The 17,705-nt window shown below is 42.3% G+C and overlaps 1 protein-coding gene across 3 annotated transcripts in view; it reads right to left on the bottom strand.

The window, feature by feature from the left end:
• Positions 1–17,680, bottom strand: part of LOC109906411 (H(+)/Cl(-) exchange transporter 3) — a 53,771-nt gene extending 36,091 nt beyond the window's left edge. The window contains exons 1-2 of one of the 3 annotated variants that reach the window (XM_031791892.1): positions 17,350–17,680; positions 11,758–11,950 (exon numbers count right to left, since the gene is read on the bottom strand). In XM_031791892.1, the coding sequence (XP_031647752.1) occupies positions 11,758–11,923 (166 nt within the window). In that variant the 5' untranslated portion in view covers positions 11,924–11,950; positions 17,350–17,680. The remainder of the gene's footprint in view (positions 1–11,757; positions 11,951–17,349) is intronic. The other 2 variants (XM_031791890.1, XM_031791893.1) reach the window with 2 other exon arrangements.
• Positions 17,681–17,705: the final 25 nt, after the last annotated feature.

Below are 17,705 nucleotides of genomic sequence, written 5' to 3'. Positions count from 1 at the left end.
CTCGGCAACTGAGTTAGGAAGGACGCCTGTATCTTTGTATTTATTATATTTAACTAGGAAAGTCATTAGCCTAGTGTAGTGACTGGGTGTATTGATACACCTAAAACACTTCAGCGAGCAGGCCTTTCTAATCAACCTGGCCCGGGCATCCTGGAAGGATATTGACCTCATTCCGTCAGGAGAAGATGACTGGTTACTCTTGAAAAGTGCTTTCCTCAATCTTAAATAAGCATGCCCCATTCAAAAAAAATTTGAACCAGGAACAAATATAGCCCGTGGTTCACTCCAGACCTGACTGCCCTTGACCAGCACAAAAACATCCTGTGGCGTACGGCATTAGCATCAAATAGCCCCCACGATGTGCAACTTTTCAGGGCAGTTAGGAACAAATATACACAGGCAGTTAGGAAAGCAAAGGCTAGCTTTTTTTAAACAGAAATTTGCATCCTGCAGAAAACTCCAAAAAGTTCTGGGACACTATAAAGTCCATGGAGAAAAAGAGCACCTCCTCCCAGCTGCCCACTGCACTGAGGCTAGGAAACACTGTCACAACTGATAAATCCACAATAATTGAGAATTTCAAAAAGCATTTCTCTTCGGCTGGCCATGCTTTCCACCCGGCCTACCTTACCCTGGTCAACAGCCATCCACCCCCCACAGCAACTTACCCAAGCCTCACTTATTTCTCCTTTACCCAAATCCAGATAGCTGATGTTCTGAAAGAGCTGCAAAATCTGGACCCCTACAAATCAGCAGGGCTAGACAATCGGGACCCTCGCTTCCTAAAATTATCAGCCGAAATTGTTGCAACCCCTATTACTAGCCTGTTCAACCTCTTTCGTATCGTCTGAGATCCCCAAAGATTGGAAAGCTGCCGCGGTCATCCCCCTCTTCAAAGGAGGAGACACTCTAGATCCAAACTGCTACAGACCTATATCTATCCTACCCTGCCTATCTAAGGTCTTTGAAAGCCAAGTTAACAAACAGATCACCGTCCATTTCGAATCCCACCGTACCTTCTCCGCTATGTAATCTGGTTTCAGAGCTGGTCATGGGTGCATCTCAGCCACGCACAAGGTCCTAAATGATATCATAACCACCATCAAAAACAGAGACAATTCTGTGCAGCGGTATTTATCGACCTGGCCAAGGCTTTCGACTCGGTCAATCACCACATTCTTATCGGCAGACAAAACAGCCTTTGTTTCTCAAATGACTGCCTCGCCTGGTTCACCAACTACTTCTCAGACAGAGTTCAGTGTGTAAAATCGGAGGGCCTGTTGTGTGGACCTCTGGCAGTCTCTATGGGGGTGCCACAGGGTTCAATTCTCGGGCCGACTCTCTTCTCTGTATACATCAATGATGTTGCTCTTGCTGCTGGTGATTATTTGATCCACCGCAGACGACACCATTCTGTATACTTCTGGCCCTTCTTTGGACACTGTTAACTGACCTCCAGACGAGCTTCAATGCCATACAACTCTCCTTCCGTGGCCTCCAACTGCTCTTAAATGCAAGTATAACTAAATGTATGCATGCTCTTCAACCGATCGCTGCCCGCACTTGCTGGCCCGTCCAGCATCACTACTCTGGAAGGTTCTGACTTAGAATATGTGGACAACTACAAATACCTAGGAGTCTGGTTAGACTGTAAACTCTCCTTCCAGACTCACATTAAGCATCTCCAATACAAAATTAAATCTAGAATTGGCTTCCTATTTTGCAACAAAGCCTCCTTCAATTGGGTTGTGCCGTGGCGGAGATCTTTGTGGGCTATACTCAGCCTTGTCTCAGGATGGTAAGTTGGTGGTTGAAGAAATCCCTCTAGTGGTGTGGGGGCTGTGCTTTGGCAAAGTGGGTGGGGTTATATCCTTCCTGTTTGGCCCTGTCCGGGGGTGTCCTCGGATGGGGCCACAGTGTCTCCTGACCCCTCCTGTCTCAGCCTCCAGTATTTATGCTGCAGTAGTTTATGTGTCGGGGGGTTAGGGTCAGTTTGTTATATCTGGAGTACTTCTCCTGTCCTATTCGGTGTCCTGTGTGAATTTAAGTGTGCTCTCTCTAATTCTCTCTTTCTTTCTCTCTCTCGGAGGACCTGAGCCCTAGGACCATGCCTCAGAACTACCTGACATGATGACTCCTTGCTGTCCCCAGTCCACCTGTCCGTGCTGCTGCTCCAGTTTCAACTGTTCTGCCTTATTATTATTATTGGACCATGCTGGTCATTTATGAACATTTGAACATCTTGGCCATGTTCTGTTATAATCTCCACCCAGCACAGCCAGAAGAGGACTGGCCACCCCACATAGCCTGGTTCCTCTCTAGGTTTCTTCCTAGGTTTTGGCCTTTCTAGGGAGTTTTTCCTAGTCACCGTGCTTCTACACCTGCATTGCTTGCTGTTTGAGGTTTTATGCTGGGTTTCTGTACAGCACTTTGAGATATCAGCTGATGTACGAAGGGCTATATAAATACATTTGATTTGATTTGATTTGAATCATGGTGCCAAACATACCCTCATAAAACTGACTATCCTGCCGATCCTTGACTTCGGCGTTGTCATTTACAAAATAGCCTCAAACACTCTACTCAACAAATTGGATGCAGTCTATCACAGTGCCATCCGTTTTGTCACCAAAGCCCCATATACTAACCACCACTGCGACCTGTATGCTCTCGTTGGCTGGCCCTCGCTTCATATTCGTCGCCAAACCCACTGGCTCCAGGTCATCTATAAGTCTTTGCTAGGTAAAGCCCGCCTTATCTCAGCTCACTGGTCACCATAGCAGCACCCACCTGTAGCACGAGCTCCAGCAGGAATATTCCACTTGTCACCCTAAAGAAAGATGACATTTTGACTGCTGTGCTGGCACCATCAAACCAAACAACCAACCAATGAAGCCCCTACCTTTTAGCACGGCTCCTGTTGCTAGGTGATGGCACAGGCGAAATCAACCATCTGGAGTTTGGAAGTAAATCCCAACAGAGAGTACCAAGTTAACGTGGCACCAGGGTTCTAGAGATCAGATGAACCAGCACTCCAGAACCAAGTATTTCTATCTCCACAGTTCCAATATGTAATTCCTCTGTTCAAGGCCTGGATCAGGTAGTTCCATTCTGTTCCACTACAGAACATTCCCACGTCTGCCTGACACAGCACACCAGGTGGGCCAGACAAGGGTCCACTTCCACCCCCAACACACAGTGCATATAAATAGCACGAGACACACAGAAAGGCAGCTTAACCTACAGGCACAATCCTGACAGATACCGGCATTTACACTTCATGGATTGCCACTAGGCAAGTGCTGATTGGACATCAAGCTGCCAAACTGGTTCATGGGAATTTCTTTTTCACTCCCCTAGTCACTTCATCCAGTTCCTACACTATATATACAAAAGTACGTGGCACCCCTTCAAATTAGTGGATTTGGCTATTTCAGCCACACCCGTTGCTGACAGGTGTATAAAAAAAATTGAGCACACAGCCATGCAATCGCCTGTGATGGAAATGTTATACTCATGTGCTTCTCTTAGGACTAATTTCTGTGTTCTATTCATGTGCTGTTCTAATGACCAATTTCTGTGTTAATGCAAGTGGCTGACTGAATCTTCACCATCAGTAGCTGCAATTTGGCAGTATGCCCAGACCTTGTTTTGAGAACGAAAGATTTCTCAGTTTCAGGGTCTTAGCTTAGAGAGAAGAAGCCTTGTGAGGTATTGTTACATGTTATGACCCAGTATTGGTCGGACACATGAATTAAACAAAACTAGAATAGCCGTATATAAGGCAACTGCTGGGACTACCCAAGCAGAGCTCCTGACTGACATGTGTGCATTGAGTTGGTTGAAATCTCTCCAGTGCGCTGGCAATAAACAATGATTCATTTAAGATTGTCTATGGAGTGTTGTGGAAATTCTTACACAGGGACACTGAAAGGCAAACATTGGCAGTAGAATGGCCCGTACTGAAGCGCTCAGTGACTTTCAACGAGACACTGTTATAGGATGCCACCTTTCCAACAAAGCAGCTCTTCAAATTTCTGCCCTGCTAGAGCTACCCTGGTCAACTGTAAGTGCTGTTACTGTGAAGTGGAAACGTCTAGGAGCAACAACGGCTCAGCCACGAAGTGGTAGGCCACACAAGCTCACAGAATGGGACCGCCGAGTGCTGGAGAGCATTAAATCGTCTGTCCTCGTTTGCAACACTCACTACAGAGTTCCAAACTGCCTCTGGAAGCAACGTCAGCACAAGTACTGTTCGTCGGGAGCTTCATGAAATGGGTTTCCATGGCCGAGCAGCCGCACATAAGCCTAAGATGACCATGCGCAATGCCAAGTGTCGGCTGGAGTGGTGTAAAGCTCGCCACCATTGGACTCTGGAGCAGTAGAAACGCGTTCTCTGAAGTCTGACGGATGAATCTGGGTTTGGCGGATGCCAGGAGAATGCTACCTGCCCAAATGCATAGTGTCAACTGTCAAGTTTGGTGGAAGACGAATAATGGTCTGGGGCTGTTTTTCATGGTTCAGGCTAGGCCCCTTAGTTCTATTAAAGGCTAATCTTGATGCTACAGCATACAATGACATTCTAGACTATTCTGAGCTTCCAACTTTGTGGCAACAGTTTGGGGAAGTTCCTTTCCTGTTTCAGCCTATGGTTTGTCGAGATCGGTGTCAAAGCCAACTGACATTTACTCCTGAGGTGCTGACCTGTTGCACCCTCTACAACCACTGTAATTATTATTATTTGACCCTGCTGGTCATCTATGAACATTTGAACATCTTGGCCATGTTCTGTTATAATCTCCACCCGGCACAGCCAGAAGAAGACTGGCCACCCCTCATAGCCTGGTTCCTCTCTAGGTTTCTTCCTAGGTTCTGGCCTTTCTAGGGAGTTTTTCCTAGCCACCGTGCTTCTACATCTGCATTGCTTGCTGTTTGGGGTTTCAGGCTGGGTTTCTGTACAGCACTTTGTGACATCAGCTGATGTAAGAAGGGCTTCATAAATTAATTTGATTGATGGAAGAACTTGACTGGTCTGAACAGAGCCCTGACCTCAACCCCATCAAAACACCTTTGGGATGAATTGGAACGCCGACTGAGAGCCAGGCCTAATCGCCCAACATCTGTGCCCAACCTTACTAGTGTCTGTGGCTGAATGGAAGCAACTCCCCACAACAATGTTCTAGTGGAAATCTTTCCCAGAAGAGTGGAGGCTGTTATAGAAGCAAAGGGGGAGGACCAACTCCATATTAAAGCCCATTATTTAGGAATGAGATGACGAGCAGGTGTTCACATACTTTTTTATATATCATGTGGGCATGTGTATGAACACTGACTTGGGTAGCCTGTTACTTAGTAACACGTGGATACACCTACAGGCAGTAGCTTACACCAAGGTTCACTGTACGTTTGCAGACTTGGAGAATGGAGACCACTGATTGGGCAGAGATTACTGAGAGTGACCTTGTAACCCAACTCACACTCATTCCCTAGGGGGAAGGGAAACAGGACTTTATTAAATATGGTACTTAAAACATACATGGTTAAGTAGTTTTCTATAATCATCTTGTAACAAAGTACTGATGTTCTACCTTTGACCTGTGTAACTGCCAGTATGAAATGTCTGTCAGTGTTGAATGTTATGGTTAAAGTTAGACTCCAGACTGAGTCAAGGGATCACTGATAATGTATCTGTGACACTATGTGATTCTGTAGCAGCTGATGTTGTGACATCCTACAAGCCTCTCGGCTGGTGTTTACAGAACATTAGGTGCGGTGTGATTAAGAAGAAGGGTATTCTCAGAGAAGGCCCGTTACAATTTGTTTTGGCTTCTGCTCTGGAGGTGTCTCCCTGTTAAATAAACAGGATTGGATTCTGATTGATGTTATCAACAACTGCTCTCCTTTTGGTTCACCGGAAAATTCCCTTTACACACAGACACACTACTAAACAAAACCGGGCCACCCTCACTGGAGCAGTACCACGAGATAGCCAGTCTCCACTGGGTCGTTAATTATCCATGGTCTCCTTGTCACAGGCACACTGTAGGACACCAGTAACACTGAAGAAAAACATATCCACATGGCCTAACCAAGTTATGGTAGGTTACAGCAGCGTGCGCTAGTTTGACATAACATTTCCTAGTTCGCTGGCTGTTAGGACTCCCAGAAAGAAGCAATGTAGCCTTAACATGCCCTGAGGCTCCAGCAATGTTGCATTAAAGCATTCAGACTCACTAACCTGGTTTCCCAGGCGTTTCAACATTCAACTGCTATAGCCGTTCAGTGACTTGCTTGGAAATATGACGAGAAGTCGGCTAAAAAGAAGTAGAAACAGACTGGCGCTCAGGCAGGCAGCAAAACAGGCGTTAGGCTACATCTTGGTATTCACACATTGTGCCGTATTGGCAGTAGCGTTAGTGCCGGTCCATTCTCTGGTTGTTCGGAAGTTCGGATGAATGACGTTGACTTCTGAACTCTGTGAGGGAGCTTAATATGAGAAAAACTAGCCCTGTACTCAGCAATTCATAACTGCTTTCAGAGGCGCACGCACACACAAACATGTAAACACAGGAGGAACTCTGCGCTTGTACACACTGGTGAGAGACAGTGGATAAGGAGTATTGTGCAGCAGAGTAAAAATGTCAAGCACTGTGTGCCCCTAAGCACAACTTCAATTAGATTATTTTTTTAAATAACTAGTTTTGACTAGTATTACATCTAATCAGACTCAATCAACATAAACAAAAGACTGTCCATATTTTGGCTTTCCTTGACCTCTCCTTACATCCATGGTTTGATAAATGTACTTTAAAACCTCACTGGATCAGTGTCCCGAAATTGGGACAGTTGTTGCTCAATATACGATATGTGACTAGAATACCGTTGTAAACAACAGCCAATTTTCCAGGACATAGACATGTCTTATATTGTCAGAAAGCTTAAGTGATTGTTAATCTAACTGCTGTGTCCAATTTACAGTAGCTATTACAGCGAGAGAAAAAAAAACATGCTATTGTTTAAGGATAGTGCACAACAACAAAACACTTATCAAGGCAACTGGTTTGATACATTCACCTCTGATGGTATATAATGTACTTACATTCAGTAACCTTCCACTGATTTGTCATCCTTAGGGTCCCAGAGATAAAATGTAGCATAGTTTTGTTTGACAAAATCAATTTTGATATCCTAACACACAAAACGTTGCTTAACCCGGTCAAGTTCGGTTTCTGTGCAATCCTCAGACACTCTAGAAGGCAACCGAACATGTTTCATCATTCTACATTACGTATTGGCTATGTCAATTAGCCCATGAAGGTAAGCCATCATTACGCAACAATGAGACGAGCATGTTCACTTGATTGAGTGTGTCATGGTCCAATGACCACCTATCGTTTTGAAACATAGCTAACTAAATAGCCAATGAACTGGCCTTTACAGTAGTATGTGAACGCCCTTTGTACATCAAACAACCATCATGCTAGAGCTGTGGGCAACAGTGTTCATTCTCAAGGTGAAAGCAAACAGGACGCACAGTAGTTTACATTACACAGCTGTTCATTCTCTTCTACAAACTTTTCTCAAAACTGAAAAAGTAAACGGATGATCTCCGCATGTGTTTTTCCCACCATAAGGCATGGAGTAGGAGGTATTATGGTGTGCTTTGCTGGTGACACTGTCTGTGATTTATTTCGAATTCAAGGCACACATAACCAGCATGGCTACCACAGCATTCTGCAGCGATACGCAATCCCATCTGGTTTGGGCTTAGTGAGACTGTCATTTGTTTTTCAACAGGAAAATGACCCAACACACCTCCAGGCTGTGTAAGGGCTATTTTAACAAGGAGAATGATGGAGTGCTGCATCAGACGAGCTGGCCTCTACAATCCCCAGACCTCAACCAAATTGAGATGGTTTGGGATGAGTTGGACCGCAGAGTGAAGGAAAAGAAGCCAACAAGTGCTCAGCATATGTGGGAACTCCTTCAAGACTGTTGAAAAAGCAAACCAGGTGAAGCTGGTTGAGAGAATGCCAAGTGTGCAAAGCTGTCATCAAGGCAAAGGGTGGCTATTTGAAGAACCTCAAATAAACTAATTCAAATATATTAACACTTTTTTGGCTACAACATGATTCCATGTGAAGTTGGCTGTCCAGTGGTTTCAAAAACAATGATTGATAGGCAGCTTAAACTTTTTGAATTCAACCATTGTTTAGGTTCAAATACACATTTACATTTGTGAACAGCCATCCACATCAACCACAATCCGTAAGGCGCAAATAGCTAAATGAGAGAGCAGCAGTGTGATTCACATCAATGCGCTATGTAGATATCAATAATAAGTGATATCCGTATCGCCGTAGACTACACCACTACTGTCATCCTTACCTCCAAGCGTTTATTCAAGCTGGATAATCTTTTTGAGGCCGACAGCAGTACACCATTGGAAGACATAGCTTGGACTGTAGCCTACAAAAGCCTATTCCAGCGATCCATCAAACACATTTGGTCTGTCATCATAGTGGTCTCGGACCTGGAGGTCAGACTTGCTCAGGTGGAACAAACTTAATGTAAACAACATCCTTTCTGAATTTAAAAAGTAATCTTTGAAGTAATTATCTAGTTTTTTTTAAGGGAAAGGGGGATACCTAGTAGAGGTCGACCAATTAAAATAATAATAATAATAATAATAATAATAATAATAATAATAATAAAGGCATTACCGATTAATTAGGGCCGATTTCAAGTTTTCATAACAAAATCGATAATCTGCCTTTTTGGATGCTGATTATGCCCGATTTACATTGCAATCCACGAGGAGACTGCGTGGCAGGCTGACCACCTGTTATGTGAGTGCAGCATCAGAAGGACCTTGTGGCTGCAAGGAGCCAAGGTAAGTGCTAGCTAGCATTAAACTTATCTTATAAAAAACAATCAATCTTAACATAATCACGAGTTAACCTAGTAATATCATCAACAATGTGTAGTTAACTTGCTTGCCCTGTGTTGCATATAATCAATGCAATGCCTGTTAATTTATCATCGAATCACAGCCTACTTCAACTTCGCCAAACGGGTGATGATCTAAAAAAAAGCGCATTCACGAAAAAAAGCACAATCGTTGCACAAATGTACCTAACCATCAACATCAATGCCTTTCTTAAAATCAATACACAAGTATATATATTTTTTTTACTTGCATATTTAGTTAAGAAATTCATGTTAGCAGGCAATATAAACTAGGGAAATTGTGTCACTTCTCTTGCGTTCAGTGCAAGCAGAGTCAGGGAATATGCAGCAGTTTGGGTCACCTGGCTCGTTGCAAACTGTGTGAAGACCATTTCTTCCTAACAAAGACCCTAATTAATTTGCCAGAATTGTACATAATTATGACATAACATTGAAAGTTCTGCAATGTAACAGCAATATGTAGACTTAGGGTTGCCACCCATTCTATAAAATACCGAACGGTTCTGTATTTCACTGAAAGAATAAACGTTTTGTTTTCAAAATGATAGTTTCCGGATTTGACCATATTAATGACCTACGGTTCGTATTTCTGTGTGTTTATTATAATTAAGTCTATGATTTGATATAGCAGTCTGACTGAGCGGTGGTAGGCAGCAGCAGGCTCATAAGCATTCATTCAAACAGCACTTTCCTGCGTTTGCCAGCAGCTCTTAGCAATGCTTGATGCACAGCGCTGTTTAGGACTTCAAGCCTACCAACTCCAGAGATTAGGCTGGCAATACTATAGTGCCTATAAGAAGATACAATAGTCAAAGGTATATGAAATACAAATGGTACATAGAGAAATAGTCACCGCATCATAATTCCTATAATAACTACAACCTAAAACTTCTTAACTGGGAATATTGAAGACTCATGTTAAAAAAAGGAACCACCAGCTTTCATATGTTCTCGTGTTCTGAGCAAGGAACTTAAACGTTAGCTTTCTTACATGGCACATATTGCACTTTTTCTTTCTTCTCCAACATTGTGTTTTTGCATTATTTAAACCAAATTGAACATGTTTCATTATTTATTTGAGACTAAATTGATTTGATTTATGTATTATATTCTGATAAAATAAGTGTTCATTCAGTGTTTATATATATATATATATATATATATATATATATCAAATAGTAATAAATTGGCCGATTGAATTGGTATCAGCTTTTCTTGGTCCTTCAATAAAATCGGTATCAGCGTTGAAATATCCTAATCGGCGACCTCTACTACCTAGTCAGTTGTACAACTAAATGCCTTCAACTGAAATGTGTCTTCCACATTTAACCACGCTGTAATCTGATTACAATATTTTTGCTGGTAACGTTTTCTAATCCGTTACTCCCTAACCTCGACAGCTTCCTATTTCAATGTATGGCCTTTCTTATGCATTTCAAAGATGATGCAACAAAAATCTAAATAGAAAACATTTTTTGTTGGTTTCATCTTTTACCAGATCTATTGTGTTATATTCGCCTACATTAATTTCACATCTCCTCAAACTTCAAAGCGTTTCCTTTCAAATAGTATCAGGAATATGCATATTCTTGCTTCAGGTCCTGAGGTACAGGCAGGTAGATGTCATTTTAGGCAGAAATTGAGATGAAGGGTCCTTTCCAGAAGAGGTTTAATACAGGTAATCCATTTCTAATCCTTCTTTCAGACTCACATATTCAGTTCAGACGCACTTCAAATTGTCACACAAAAACCCTGAAATAGGTTCATGAGGGAGCTTAGCTTTCGATTCAATTTCATTTTTAAAAAAACTTCAGATTGTGAATAGTAAATAGGGAAGCTTGCACTGTCACTGTAGCCAACTGTGACTTGTCATATTAAGGGAGTTGAGGGAGTCGTTTCTCTGTGATTTGTCATATTGAACATATCAGATAGGAGGGAGCTGTTTCTCTGGGACTTGTCATATTAAAACATCATAGCACAGATACATGAGGGAGTTGTTTCTCTGGGACTTGTCATATCAAACATCATATCACATATGAGGGAGTTGTTTCTCTTTTGATCAGCTACTAGAACCCAAACCTAGAGCAGCAGCAGGAAGCCAGTGTAACTACGGTAACAAGACATGACTCAGCAAATCAAGCATCGGACCAGCAGGCAGCAACAGGAAACAAGCAGGAAAACCTATTAAAGCAGCAAATAAGGCCAAAAGCAGCACAACCATAAACACTGCAAAATGTAACGCCACAAGTCACGACCGCAAAGTAAACAGGAAGTGAAGCACAATGAATAGAGTAGTGAATGAGGTACCGCATGGATGGCGATAGCAGAGAAAGTATCAAAACAAAACAGGAATGGACAGTCTGGTTCCAGATCTGTTTCTTTGTACTATATTAGCCCAGTCCTATGGCCGTTGTCATGCAAAAACATGTTTATTGATCTGGGACCAGGCTAATATGGACTAGGCTGTAAGCATAAAACAAAAACAAGATGGCGGGTAAGTTTGCAACCACCAATCGCTGGTATGGAGATGAGACAGCAGGCATGAGACATCTGATGGAGGATGGTTTGGGATCAGGTGGCATGGATGGATGGAGATGGTTGTATGTTGGGAGCTGAAACAGGGATGGGGGGGGGGGGGGGGGGGGAATCAACGGCACAGCTTCCAGACCCTCTATCTGAACAAGTCAGCCCAGCCAGACCCTCTCTCCGTTGGGAACAGCAACCCAGCACCATGGGCAGTTGTGAGGGTCTGATGGCGTAGTCAGCAGCGATTAGCAGTGGGCCTACCTGGTGAGGTGGTGTCTCCATCCAGAAGGTTGTCATCCTCGGAGGTGTGGAAGTCCATGACAACCCCTGTGCCATCCAGCAGCTCCTCGTCACTGCTGGCGCTGGTGATACTGTTGTAGCCATTCCTGTAGTAGCCGCTCCTGTTGAAGAGCTGCTCCGACTCCATTTAGCTACGCGCTACACACGCAGTGCCCTGGGTGGAGGGAACACACACACACTCAGATCACAGGGTAGGGCACTGTGGCGATGCATTTGTAGCTGTTCCTGTGTAGTGGCTCCTGTAGTAACACACACACACTCAGACAGACAAGGAAGTCCACGGGCTGGCTGATTAGAGAGTTGGAACCAGAGCGCCGAGTCTGGTAAAGGTTTCGGTTTCAGATTAGGTCTGACTCCGAACCTGGTACCAACCTCAGTGCAGGGTTGTTTCTAGTAGTGACGGAAGGAGGAAGGGGCGGAGGTTATTAGAAGACATGAGTGTGAGCCGTCAGACCCAGACACTTCACTAAAGAGGAAGATGGATGAGGAAGAACAGCAGTAGCAGTAAACCCATATGCTGTATCTCTCTACTGTCAGTATGGAGGACTGATGATGGAGGGCCCTGGTTGTGAACATCCTAAAGCCCATGTATCTCGTTACCTCCATCTGTCTGTCGGAGTGTGTGCTAGATAGGAGTGACGAGTCTGTATGCCCTGCACGTTGTGCACGACACCTCTCTGTCTGAATCTGAACTCTGTCGTTTTGTGTTTGTTCCTTTGTTTATGTGGTCCCCACTCAGATGGAGATATCGATTCCTATTGGAAATATTTATACCTCTCCAGTCCATCAGTTATGTGGGGCATTTGTGCTGCATCCGTTTTGAGGATACACATGAATGCAAACAAAACATTTCTGTGTGGGAAGAACTAGCCAGGAGTGTGTAGTCCTATTTTTAGATTGGGGATTAAAATGAACAGAGTGACACACATGAACAGGAGTGGATACATCCTGTCCACTGTACAGTGATGTGATGCTGGTTTAGAACAACACTCCTAGAGCACAGTAACTTCACTATTGTGCCCCCTGGTGTTAGCAGGGGAAAACAACACCTTCCAGATCAGAAATCAAATAAAAGTGTATTCATCACATGCTTCGTAAAGAGAAATAATAGAAAAGTAAAACACGTAAAAATAAAAGTAATAATAAGTACACAATGAGTAACGATAGATATTGTACATATACACTTGGAACCAGTACAGAGTCGAGGTACAGGGGTACTAGGTAAATATGTACATATAACTAGGAATAAAGTGACAGTTAATAAACAGTAGCAACAGCGTATGTGATGAGTTTGCAGAGAACCAGAGAGGAAGGGGAGATATACCAACATCTGAGCTAGATCATCAAAGATAGTAGCTATCCTATCTGACTGAATAACCAGGTTAATGATTATTTTTAAACAATGGTTTCTGGTCTAATGCAGCAAGATGTGATCTTCTTTCACTAGCTACCCTATATGACTGTGAATACGCAGGTTAATGATTCTTCTAACAATGGTTTCTGGTCTTATCTAGCAAGACGTGATCTTTTTCCATGTGGTAAAACAAGCTAGGCCTATGAGTTGAAATGGAAGCAGGTTGAGCTAACGATATGTTTAAATTGAATAGAAATAGTGCATCATCCCAACCAGACCCAATGCAATGAACTAAATGAATCCAAAAGTGAACCATATGAAATCAAAAGGCATTTCATCTGTAGACGAGTCACCAAGTAACAGCCAGAGAACCTGAGGGATAAAGTCTGGGTAGAGTCACTGACTATAGGCCTAGTCCTCTATTAAACTCATTGTTCTGATAACTTATTTTAGGCTGGCAGCTGTATCACTGACTCTTTTGGGGAGATTAGATGTAATCTAGTATCCTCTCTCTTTAAACAGAAATTAAAATCTAATCCAATTTTTTGTCACACGCTTTGTAAACAACAGGTGTAGACTAACAGTGAAATGCTTAATTACAGGCCCTTCCCAACAATGCAGAGTGAAAGAAAATAGAGCAATATTAGAAACTTTTTTTTTTTTTAAGTAATAAATACACAATTAGTAATGATAACTTGGACATATACAGACGCAAGTCACACAAGTCACAAGCTCATTATGACAGGAAGAAAGAGTCAGAAGTCCTCCTAGGCCTGATCCAGATCATTTGCACTCATCAACATTCAACAATGAAAGCAAAAGGACATGATAGCTTAACTGATATCACTACAGCTTATGTTTCATTCAAGTATAAATCATTGCAGACACGGCTCTGTGAACACCACGTTGTGAGACAGACACACATCTTGTCACATCAACATTTTCTCATAGGTGTCTATGAAGGAAGAAACACACTAGAGAGCCTACATTTCACTAGCCTGGTCCCAAAACTTCATATACAGTAACCTACTATTTTCTATTGTCGTCATGCCAATACACCAACAGTCTGGACCACTAGGCTAACAACTCCCTCTCACCTTGAATGAAGAAATCAATTTGAGCTGGATCAAATCAAAGCATGAAATTAAATTCTGTTTGCTTTTAGAAGCTGGTTGAGAGAATGCCAAGAGTGTGCAAAGTTGTCATCAAGGCAAAGGGTGGCTACTTTGAAGAATCTAAAATATATTTTGATTTGTTTAAGACTTTTCTTGATTAATACAAGATTCCATATATGTTATGTCATAGTTTTGATGTCGTCACTACTATTCTACAATGTAGAAAATTGTAAAAACAAAGAAAACCCCTTGAATGAGTGTGTGTCCAGAATTTTGACTGGTACCGTATGACATATGTTGAGGTAAAGTCGTGAACATTATTGGTCAATTGGTCAATTTAACAAACTTCAGCCTTCATTATCAACAGAGGGAAATGTTTAGTTTACAACAGCCCAATAAGAGCCAATAGTGAAATTAACACTCCCAGGAGAGTCTCAGAACCAGCCTGACATGACAAACCAAACGGGTATGAAATGATCAATCATAAATTGGCTAAGTATCTTTATAGACTTCAATCCAACAGATGTCAGGTACATGAAGTTGCTTACTGCACACTAAGGCTAAGCTTTTGATCTTGAATCAGAACAAATACAGCTTTAGGTTAAAGTTGACAGGATGATGACTTTATAAACAGCTACTAAAATGAAGTGATGGGGTCAATTCAGAAAATAAACCAAATTCCCCCCCCAAAAAGATTTATTGAAAAGCTTTGAAGGTAATTGGAATTTCAGTGTTCTTCCAGAATTGACTGGAATTTTAATGGAATTGCCCCTGTAACAGTATAACTTTAGACCGTCCCCTCGCCCATACCCGGGCACGAACCAGGGACCCTCTGCACACATCAACAACAGTCACCCACGAAGCATCATTACCCATCGCTCCACAAAAGCCACGGCCCTTGCAGAGCAAGGGGAACTACTACTTCAAGGTCTCAGAGCAAGTGACGTCACCGATTGAAACACTATTTAGCGCGCACCACCGCTAACTAAGCTAGCGTTTCACATCCGTTACACCCCCAACCCTGCTACAATGGATACTTGTTAATTATCCATTTTCACTCTGACATTTTAGAATGTGTGAGAGGAGTGAGGTGTGTAGAACATATGTGTTTGAATGGCAACAGCATTATTGCCACCTCCTACAACTTATAGAGTAGAGGAGAAAGGGTTCTCTTCTGTCAGTAGTCAAGGAGCTAAGTGTTGCCAGGGGAGACTGTTGCTGGGATATGACTCAGCGTTTTGCCTGTCCCTCAGGTGATATGATCACATCTCCTGTAAGGCATAGTCCCCAATGCCAACACTACAGGTTGACTTGACACACCTCCAAACAAAATAAAAGCAATATATATTTATTTGTTTAACTACTATACCATCCCTACCTACTGTAATAATCAAGGATATAGCCTTATAATGCAAAACTGTTCAATTGCAAGTTGTGAGAAACCTTAAATAAAAGGAACTTGTGATGTCACATTGTAGAAGTGAGAGTTAAAAACAGATGATTCTTCTATAATATGTCAGCACTGTCATAGATGGAACACCAAATATGGACATGAATATTGTCTCTTAAATACTATAAATGGCAACCTGCACTTAAATAAAATAAAGAGTACCAGCAGGCACCTATTTCAGTCCACTTCAAGCACAATGGACTCCAACTGATGCTCTGGTCAAGAGCTCCCGAAGGCTAACTTAATCATGCAGCACTGAAAAGAGAAGTGTGGCTCATGACTATATTAAGCAATTACATCTCATCATGTCATGTATAAAATTATGAGCGGGCCATTATGTTGCCTACCATGGCTATGCCCCCATAGGATGACAATCCCCTCCTCCACAGGGCACTAGTGGTCACGGAATGGTTTGATGAGCATGAAAACTATGTAAATCATATGCCATGGCCGAATCAGTCACCAACTGAACACTTATGGGAGATTCTGGAGCGGTGCCTGAGACAGAGTTTTCCACCCCCAATATAACACCAAATTATGGATTTTTTTGGTGCAAGAATATTGGAGGGATGTGACACCAGAGTTCCAGACACTTGTAGAATCTATGCCAAGGTGCATTGAATCTGTTCTGGCTCTGGTGGCCCAATTCCCCATTAGGACACTTTATGTTGGTGTTTCCTATATTTTTGCAGTTACCTGTAGCTGCATGGGGCAAATGAATACGAGCAGAAACTAGAAAAAGACATCCACTTATCCTAAAAAATCTAATTGTTGTGTTGTGAGGCCTGAGGTTCTTTCCTGTTGCTCACATGCAGAGGCCAATCTATGCCCCATACTCACCCTAGCATCATATTTTGCAGTATGTAGAACACAGTTGACACATTCCATTCAGGACAACGCATGGGTGAAAAGTAAGGAAGGAAAAATAAATATCACTATGCAATACCTCCATATAGATTTATGCCATAACATCTGCATGCAATACAAACTATATGTATCTCTGTTTTGCTGTGTAAGCTACCTTGCCACTAAATAAGCATGATTATACCAAGTTCCACTGCAACTACAGTATCTGTCATCACGCGCCTTTCTGATGTATCATGCCATGGGGGTGCTATGACATTTTTTTAAAGCTAGGTCAGCAGTGTTTCTGGGTGATACCACAAATGTTATAACTTACAATGACATCATCCTAAATGTCACATAAAAGATGCCGCCAGCTAGTTAGAACCACAAATAAGTACGATTTATCTGCGAATAACTGTCTCGTAGTCTGATATAAAAGCCAACTAGAATTTTGCTAACAAACAAGCTACGAGGCAGGGGCTCGAGCGCTCCTTCATAACATCAGTTGGTTAAGGGGGGCCTGATCGATTTTGATGCAACTCCACCATTTGGTATAGCGAATTTCACAAAGCGATTTCTTATTATATGCATAACTGACCTGTCAAACTTCTCTATAAATGCATCATATGCTGAATATGTGCAACATCATTATGGTGACAATTATTTAAAGCATAATGCATGGAGAGATGAGCAACATGTATTCACAGTTAAAATTGCCAACGGTAGTTACGATAGTGTGTAAAATATAACCTCATCACATCGCGGTGTGCACCAGCAACATACTTTACCTTTGCAATCCCTATTCCACCGGGACATACCGAATCATCCTTTTCTTGAGTAGAAACGGAGAGTTTTTACTCAAATATATTTGACATTCTCCCCATGTTTTTTGTCCCGCTCCTGTGGGTCGTCACTAGTTAATTCATTCATACATACATACATACATAAAGTAATAAACCCCGCCTATTTCTACAATTTCGATTATTTTTTAAACCTAACCGCACACTGCTAACCTTATGACTAACCCTAACGTTAAATTAAGACCAAAAGTTATTTTTAGTTTTCATTATATTAACGACTTTGTGGCTGTACTGTCTATAGTGGGGGAAAAATCCTGTACGGGTGACGTTAACATCCGGTTTCT

This window comes from Oncorhynchus kisutch, linkage group LG16 (assembly GCF_002021735.2).
Source record: "Oncorhynchus kisutch isolate 150728-3 linkage group LG16, Okis_V2, whole genome shotgun sequence".
Classification (NCBI taxonomy): Eukaryota; Metazoa; Chordata; class Actinopteri; order Salmoniformes; family Salmonidae; genus Oncorhynchus; species Oncorhynchus kisutch.
The sequence above is the reverse complement of the archived record's forward strand: the minus strand, read 5'-3'. Positions and strand labels throughout refer to the sequence as shown.